The sequence below is a fragment of the Opisthorchis viverrini genome (assembly GCF_000715545.1).
Source record: "Opisthorchis viverrini unplaced genomic scaffold opera_v5_1, whole genome shotgun sequence".
Taxonomy (NCBI): Eukaryota; Metazoa; Platyhelminthes; class Trematoda; order Opisthorchiida; family Opisthorchiidae; genus Opisthorchis; species Opisthorchis viverrini.
This window is the reverse complement of record NW_008751657.1, coordinates 9,346,896-9,356,208: the sequence shown is the minus strand read 5'-3', so window position 1 is coordinate 9,356,208 and position 9,313 is coordinate 9,346,896. Positions and strand designations below refer to the sequence as shown.

The 9,313-nt window shown below is 45.5% G+C and overlaps 1 protein-coding gene across 1 annotated transcript in view; it reads left to right on the top strand.

Moving 5' to 3' along the window:
• Positions 1-1,381: 1,381 nt before the first annotated feature.
• The window catches only part of T265_00163 (hypothetical protein), a gene marked incomplete at both ends in the record, with an annotated part of 37,613 nt that continues 29,681 nt past the window's right edge, over positions 1,382-9,313 (top strand). The window contains 6 exons of the mRNA XM_009163820.1: positions 1,382-1,453; positions 1,492-1,559; positions 1,592-1,832; positions 1,868-2,029; positions 2,066-2,299; positions 6,241-6,595. Of these exons, the coding sequence (XP_009162084.1) occupies positions 1,382-1,453; positions 1,492-1,559; positions 1,592-1,832; positions 1,868-2,029; positions 2,066-2,299; positions 6,241-6,595 (1,132 nt within the window). The remainder of the gene's footprint in view (positions 1,454-1,491; positions 1,560-1,591; positions 1,833-1,867; positions 2,030-2,065; positions 2,300-6,240; positions 6,596-9,313) is intronic.

The window sequence follows — 9,313 nt, the reverse complement described above, 5'->3', positions numbered from 1 at the left end:
CCAACACCTGGCTCCGGCCAAACAAACTGCTTCTGGGTTGTCTTAGGCCAAGCCGACACTTCCTGAATAAACCTCTCGTTCACGATTACCAAGCAACAGTATCCCATCTGGACACAAAGCGACATCAGTCAGTTTGCACCTTGGGTAGTAGAGACATAATGCACAGTTTGTGGGCACCAAGCTACCCTATCCGTCGCATACTTGATTCACAGCTTCCTACTCCCAACAAAATTAGAGTTTATGCCAGCCCAGCAGCCCAGCAGGGGAATTACCCGCTGCCCTTCAAGTGTGTTTACAAAATTATATTCGCCAACCTTCCAACCCACATATACTCCGGACATCTAAATTGCCGTTGCTGCCCCTAAGCCCAAGTACGATTCGGGATAGGCCGTCATTAGTCTCCTCACACAAAACCCTGCTGTCATCTACACAGCTTTTGCTGTCACCAAAACTGCAATTGCACGGTGAAATGGATTCGTTTACTCCATCTCCTAGTCTGATAATAATAACCGGACCATGACCAACCGCGGAGAACAAAAACCACGGGATCTTGACGTCAGGCTACAAAATGATCTGCTTTGACACTTCCACGGAATATGGGTCGCGTAGAAGCCTAAATGTACTACAAACAGTACGAAGCTATGGAGTAGCGGCAGGGCCCCAAATGGTCCCCTATATTTCGAACTGCTTCAGCGGTTGCCTAACCAAGATCGTTTATTCCGGGAAACAATGGTGGCACCAGTTGTCTTTTACCTCCATTTTACTTTTCCTTCCACGGATCAGCGCTGTTGTATCACCTTCTGTGCAAACTTAGCTAATTTTTCATGGAACACTGCAGTTCGCTCTAGTTTCTTCGACAGGATCGTTAAACGAATATCCGGTAGAGAGTCATAAAATCAGTACCCCATCTTTACAGAATATCTATCCCAGAGATTTTGTCCCAGAATGATGTATCCTCCTGTTTTAGTGCTTCACCTACACCTACCACTTTTTCCAACTCCCATCCTAAGGCAGTTTCCTCAATTCATCACATAGCTCTTACTGCGTTATTATCTGTGTGTTCTTCCACAATCGGTTTCGTGACGCCAACGCGGAACTTCCCTTCCTGCTTTAAAACGAGGTTCTCAAATCGAGTTGCCCCCGCCGCTTGCTCCACTGCTTTAAACGAGTGACGGATAGGGCCCTTCAATATTTATTCGTTCTTCCCGTTCGAGCACGCTATCGACTGACTGCCTACCATTAAACATGGATGGCTTTCACTAACTAGCTCCCTTGGTAGGCAACTAAACGGTTGTTGGGACCTATTTAGCCCTCTATGATGCCCTAAAACTAATGATATTGTTTTACGCCACTGGCTGAGCGCGGTCGGCTTGAAGTTATCATGTTGAAAAGTAGGCGCCAGGTTGATCGGTATGTTTCGCATCTATTGTCGAGGTGCAGCTCAGCCGACGAAGTAAGGGTGATCACAATAACATTTCTTTCCCCATCTAGCGTAAGGCTCTGGGCTTGAAAATCGCAAATTTGTACATTGATGTGAAAGAGTACAACGTTGCGAAAGGGTTCGTTCAGTTTTTCTATAATGCTCTTCTAGATACTTGGAGCGGTATCTTCAAGTAAATAAGGAGTCTGCCGATGCAGTCAACCTACTTGCCTGGGTAAATGAAGTAATTGCTCGTCCGTTGGGAGCGAACGAGTTAAGATCCACACTCAACGGGAACTATTTTGGTACGAATGTATGTGAACAGTCGGGCGGTGAAGTAATACCTCACCTCCCATCACAGACCACAAAAGGATTTTCATGTGACACATTGGACATCCTCAAGGCACAGCTGGTGGGTATCTTGCTCGCATTTCCTCATCGGATTAGCTAAACGATCCAACAAACGCGGATATTTGTATGCGGTTTATCAAATTATCAGTAAAGCAGGGACTGATCAAAGAAGCCGTCGAACACTGTACTGATTGCTTACAAGCTGGTTACCACAACAATTCATCGCCTTGGTTCAACTGTTTCATTGGCTTCCTTGAGGTCTGTCCTTCCTTGATTTTACCGTAACATTTGCAGAGTTTGGCAGACAACTCAGAGCTTTATAAGCTGTTTCGTGCTTTGGGACGTATGATGTTGGTCCGGATAACCTCTCCAACCTCATGCTTGTCGGACCTACGTACAAATTTGGAGTCCCTCTCCAGGTCTCTCGATTGCTTGTCTTCGGATGCGGAATCATCGTTTATGCGTAATGAGGGTGAAGCTTGGCTTTACTTTTATACAGCAGTTTATTCACACCGCCGTTTTCGTGACGTGAGTTTGTTTCCTTCCACTAAGGATTCATTGAGTAGCCACGTTCGCTATCCCTGTGCTTTTCTTCATAATGTTAGTATGTGTTGGCAGCTAAGAACTACCTTGTTTTCCGCACGTGAGTCGACCACCGCAGTAAATGGTGAAAAGGTAGACAGTTCATTACTTCCGAACATATGAAGGCAAAGCATCAAATGTGATAATTCACGCTGTTCTTGGTCTACAACTGCAGGTAAAATAGTGCGGGACTACCGGGTTCCAGGCTTTGAATACAGTAAGGTGCTTAATTTAGGCGTCCAGCGTATCCGTATTTCTTGAGGAACCGATGCTTTCTCCTCCGGGGGAGGACTGGTGTAGATATGTCTGCCCTAAAAACCGTACACTTTGATCTCCTAACGATTGACCGTCACCGTTCCGTATTCAGCGCAGTCGAAAAACTTCTAAAACCGAAGAGTCGTAATGATTAAGGGCACCTACTGTGCGCAGACAGTGGGAGTTGTACAGTTGTGCCTTAATCCCTGAATCCTCATTCCAGACCAGTCCATTGCAGCCAAGTGGGCCAGATTATGGTCATTGACTATGGGCAGGGTCCTTTAAGAAAACTGACGACTTTATCGTGGTTAAGTTTTTTTCGTCCAAGGCTAAGAGGAGTGTCCGCGAACAAAACCGTATACTGTCGCACTGCCTTGTGGGTAAACCTTTTGAGTCAAAGGTTCACTGTGGGGTATTTCAACCAAACCCCTTCTTAGTTCTGGGCACCCGGTTAGAAAATTCGCCCTCATGGCCCTTCAGTCACTGACTACTTCCCATACCACCCTTGCCCCAAGTTCTGATTTATTTAGCTGCCGATTACCTTACCATTGCCTCCTATCTGAGCTGTCCAGTGAAATAAATCGAAATAAACCCTTAATATTCTCAAGGGATCTGTTACACATTACTTCCAACCTACGTACTCTGTCAAAGTGAACAACAGGTAGCTCGTGCTGAGACAGTGTTCTGCGATCAATGTGTGACGTTTTCGACACCCCAGTTTGGTTATGCACCTCAGACCGCTCAGTTTGAGTCTAGATTTCTCGCCACTCACCCCTCAAATGTCCAGTGATCCTGATGCAATAGCTCGTGGTATCTACGGCATGGGGATTGTGCTTAGCCTCTGTGTTGAATGCACCCTCCTGGACTGGACTCCAGTCAACAGTCATCTCTGTACGCTTTGGTTCCTATTCAGTCAGGATCAATGTACCTCGACGTGGCAAACGGTGTTTTTTTGTGGAAGCATAATATCCGACGGACTGTAGCTTTGAGGTTGAGAGATAGCTTCTATCGAGATTTGTCACGGTTGCATCTGTCAGCCAGAAGTGTATGTCAGCTAGAAGAATGTGATTCTGGTAGGTGGTATTAATGCTCAGGCTAGCCCACTAGGTCTTGGCGGCCGGTTTGGGGTTGACGTTCACCGAACAGATACTAGGGAGCGACTTCTTCAGTTATGTGCTGAGCATCACTTATTTCTAGCTTGCACACACTTGGAGATCACCAAATGCAAACCACCCGTGGACTCATTTGGACCCTGTGGCAATCAACAATCGGTGGAAGGCTTCGACACATCGTTGTCGCTAATTCCGAAGTTTACCACTGTCTTCAGATGACGGAATTGTGCAGGAACGCGCATCTGTTCGCTTGCCCTGTGGGAAATTAGGTGCAAAGCATCTCCATTTCAGTGATATCGAGTTGAGTTGACTGAGGAGTTCCCAGAACTCTATGGGAACAGTGGTGATTTGGGTGACGATTGGAGAAAGGTGAAAGAAGCCACGATCACATCCTTCAAAACCGTCTGACCGTAGTCACCCGTACACGCTAGCTGACACTTGATCTCGTCATGATCAGCAGCTGTGACTGAAGGCAGAAAAACCATATCAGTAACTAACTACTGATGGTACGCGCATATCTTTCAAGTGCCAAATAATCAGGGGCCGTAGGACTGACTGCTGGTGGATCTCAAAACCCCGTAAATGAGGAGAGCCTTTGTAACTGGGAGCAATCACACCACGTTCCAGTTAATCCGATCAACTGTTTCGAGGAGAGTGAGTGTTAGTGGGACAGTCTAAAAAATCGGATTTCACTTCAATAACAAAAAAGTATACACTTTGAAGAAGTTCTGCTTGCTCCCATCGACTCACCTTCTGTAAGGACTAAATAAAACCGAGTAGAATGTGGATATCAGTCGGCCATCAGCAACGGAGGTCCGTGTACAATTTCATTACCTGAGAGCAGCAAAACACTTGTTCCAGATTGTTTGCATCCTGCGCTCTTCATAAGGTCATAGGGTCCGTCATAGCTATCCTGACAACCTTACTTCAAAGTATTTGGAGTGCGGAGCGCCCCTTCAATAATTCCTGTTTTTAGAAATTGTGGATGTAATGCGAGAACCACCGAAGCATCAGTTTGGTGGCCGGCATATCATTCTGGACAGCATGACATCAGTGTTCTACACCGATGCTTCGCTGCCGTACAATCATGATTTGTTTGAAAGCCTTATTGTAAAGAAAATAAAGATGGACAGGGAAGGTACTTAGTGCTACCTTGCTACAATCATTCCGAGGTGCCTACTCCTCCAAACACTCATTCAGGCAACCTAGATAGAAACTGACAAGACGAACGACACTCACATCGATTAGTAGCCATATCTTATAGCGTCTCCGATCAGGCGCAGTGGAAATCACGAGGTCCCTATCCTGGTAGGCGAGTAGCTTCGAAAGGATACAAACGTTTCGTAATCTCACACCCGTCTGCCAGGTCAAGGGTTGCCCATCTTACTTCCGTTACTCTGAATTTGGCGCGTAAAACAGCACTCTCTTCGGCAAACGATGGTTAGGCATGCGCAATACGTGGCATAATCAACGCAGCTTCTGCTGCTTGACACACTTCAATGGAAATTCCTGTTTCACGGCCGAAAACTCGGTTTCTACTTGGCTCGTTACGAATTTGCCGACACTGGTCTACACGAGCTATGGTCCGGAAAGAACGATTGTCAAACACCTGAAGACGTCTCAGTTCCTCTGCTCGAACAGACCAAGTCTCAGCCATACAACAAAACAGCCCGCGCCGTAGCCTGATACACACGTCCCTTGAGATTCAGGGATATACCGCTTTGACGCCCTAGGTGTTTCTAATTGGCAAACGCGCGGATCGATGGTTTTAAATCTCGTTTACGGACATACTTTGATTTGCAATCCCAATGATCCGAAGAGCTACCTAAATGATCAGAGGGATAAGCTTTTGTTACTCGGAAGAGGACTCGGTGTAATCGTATTCGTGAACTTCTAGGCAATTCTGAATCCTGTTCCTTCCTACTATCCTGTATCCTCTACAGTGGGAGTCCAGTGAATGCTGTGTAATGATCAATTGGGGGAGATAGCTGAGTGATAAGAGCTCGAATTCGCTGACCGGACGATCGGTGGTTCGAACCCGACCTCGGCGTCTCGACTTCCTGTTTAGGCTTGGGCAACCTGGCGGTGTACCAGCCCTCGTGCTTCTGGTGGCATGGCAATTATGCACTGAAAAAGTGCTACAGTTGCATGAACGATCAATGGAGCCTATCTTTTCTAGGTAGGGGAACTTATTCAACTAGCGTTTTTGTGATTGGCCCCGCTGTTTCTCACACTCGAATGCCACTGGACCTACTAACACCCGTCTTTTCCAAAAAATATAGTTAATCCTTCATTCACTAAACCACTTGGCACTTCGACAATATTATGTTGTTATTATGTTGTTGCTTAGATCTTTCTTCACATCCATCCGAGGTTTAGTTCTTACTAATTCGGTGCCACCAAGCATTATCCGGATGTTAGATTCATAGTATTATGTTGCAGCCCCCTAGCTTGTCAGGCTGAAATCCAATGGTAACTGGATGTTGCTCGTAACTTATCCGTGCTGTATCCAATTCGCAGCTTGGTGGTGATTCGTATTGCGAGGATGTGATGCATCAGTTTTATCGTCGGACTGTTGAACGAGCAGAATCAACTACTTGGCCATGTGGAATTTTGCCACCGGCCATCTGGAAACGCCTGCACCAATATCGTCAAGAACACCATATTCAGTCAATGTGGCTTCTACGCAGGTATCCCTCAACTTATCCGGAAAATCCTCTGAATTCTTTGTCGTGGAATGAGTTGTTGGATTTAGTACACGGGGAGATGAAAGAAAACAGACCAGTTCAGAGCAGCCAGCTAAATGAAAGTACCGTGTCTGCAACCAAGGATGTTAGTCTGGATGCTACAGAACATTTACTACAAACCTCTCACAGTGAGTCAAGCAGTCAAAAGATTTGTAATCTACGTCAGTACCGTGTCTGCAACCAAGGATGTTAGTCTGGATGCTACAGAACATTTACTACAAACCTCTCACAGTGAGTCAAGCAGTCAAAAGATTTGTCAATCTACGTCCTTGTGTATATTCTCCAGTATGTACTGTCTTGTTAACGTCGCCCTTAGATTCTGTGTTCATTTTACGTCCTTGGCTCCATTTTTTCTCCATAGTGGCTACTTGTCATAACAGTCCCCCTCAATCTGAAAAAACTCCAGACAGGGAGAACCATAAAAGGGACTGTGATTTTTTTTGGTGGCCTTGGATTATTACCAGGCGATTGTTTGCCTGGTAGAGCCCCTTTTGCTCATTCTTGTGTTGGATGTAGATGACCCAGGGTCGGTCAATCCACGGCCTGGCAAAGAAGTATGAGCTGAGAAATTATCAAGGCATTCTTTAAATGTTGAGGTCGCCACTAGTTGTAACTACACACTCAGGGAGTTAAAAAAGCAGAATTCGAGCCCTAAAAGGGAGAGGAGGAAGTAGTCTCAGTTTCAAGTGGTTCGACTGTCTCTACTTCTCGCGAATCTATGTGGGAAACGGCAACTACCTCTGCGTTTAATATACTACTGATCGGCAGGAACTTATCCGAAATTAGGCGGTGTTCGGTTGCTTGGGCATCATTGTCAAAGTTACGGGTGCAATAAAAAAAGTGAATCATTGGGGTGGAGTATAAAAATATCAAAAGCGAATTAGAACCCTAGGGGGACTCTTGCGTTGACGTTGCAAATCCAGCAAATGAAACTTCTGAGGGACGGTTCGCCTAGATATTTCATATCCATTTGACCAAAATGGAATCCGGTCATTTAATGGTTAGAAAGCCACCGTACTTATCTGATCCAAGACGCCAATCAAAAACACCAGTTATGTCCTGGGAGTCTAGCATTAACTGAAACAACAAACGGTGTTCACTGCGTCCAACTTGACGGATGCACTGGTTCAACTGACTTTACGAAGATATGATCCAAATGGACTCCATCGGGTCCCCGTACCTCGCTACGGATGCTGGATTTCCTGAACAGTCAACATTTTAGGCGCACAAATGATGGCTTGTGTACGTGAATGGGGCAACCAATTGGGAAGTTAAGCCTGCGTATAGGGTAGTGTGTTGACAGCGCTCTTTCCTGTGCTGATCTTACACTTTTGTTTGAACAAGAAACATATTGATAATCAAAGGTTCGTATTTAGGCCCGGTTGGAATTTCATGGGGACTGGATATTGTCGGGAAAGGCACGGAGGACGATTCGTCGCTGAAGAGAACCGAAATTGTCTACTAACTTAGAGAAAGCTGCGAATTATCCAGTCATTCTGAGAGGACTGGGAATGTCAAATGTTTGTTTTATTTTACCGTCCCGTTTTAATACCTTGCACTGTGTACCAAGTAATGCAATCGGAGGTCAAATTAGTCCGCTCACCTGTGTCATGAAAAGCGAACCGCATTATCTAAGAATTGTTATTCATCAGTCGCCGCTGGGTCGGCGAGACATTTGACAATGCGTCACCAGTTTTGGATTTGAACCTCACTTCTCTAACTACTGGGACGCTTACACAGCCTTCGGCACAGGGTTTAAGTACTCATACTTTGTTTAGTACGCTGTAGTGGCAATGTCCATGGTTGAATATATGGATCAGTGTGCAGCGTGCTGCCCCTCGCTTTGTGGCATTCTCCTTGTTGATTCAACCAGCTTCCCCTTGGATACATTACAGTAAATTATGGAAACGAACTTAACCGCGTCTTGTGCATGCAATTCATAATGATTCACCAACAAGTTGAAGTTATCTTTGTACGCCTTTTTGAAACTGGCATCAGGCAAGTATAACGGGTCTGAAGAAGATGCTGACTTGTTAGTCAGTTGACTTATAGGAGACTATGAAACAACGGTGTTCCGGCATTCAGTCATTCGCTCTCAATGATACGTGTTGCGTTGCACTACCTGAGTGGACACGGTAAAATCAAGCAACTTTTGGCGGTTATTTCAGGATTTCAATAAAGACATCTACATTAAACTGAATGAAGGATCTAGAAATGTTTGTTCATAGAAATGGATGTTGATACGGACCACCTGGACATTTTCAAACGGTTTCAGAGTCAGAAAATTGATGAGCATAGCACTCTTGAAAGTGTTTGGTATTCACAATCAGTAATAGGACGGTTCGGTCAGTAATTTAACGTGCGTTGGTAATCAGTATGATTGAACATTTCTGCTCAAATCGTTTTGGCAAATGTTTGAGGATCAGACATTCAGCGCAGGGTCAGTAAAATCGGGTAATGCTCGAACAATGGAGTAAGTAATTTTGGGTATTATTGCTGGCGGATGTTCTGTATGTCAATGTGTCAATGTTAACAAAAGTTGAGATTACTTCAGAAGTCTCAGGTAGGTCCTTGCAGTTTTCACTTTGTTAGCTAGCCAGTCCCGTCACGAAGAGAATGGACCTTACCGTGGTGTGACGGTTTGCGCACCTCAGCGATCCATTGAGCTATACTGGAGAGCGTCCCGCGACACTCACAGTCTCTCATACCAGGTTGGTCAATGGTTAGAGGTCTGACGAACACAGTCTCCTGGCCCTCCAGGTTGGGGGTTGGAACATGTGGCGACTTGTTCCGTAGAAATGGTAATGCATTCGCATTTCCCGCCAAACACCGCTGCCTTGCGGTTA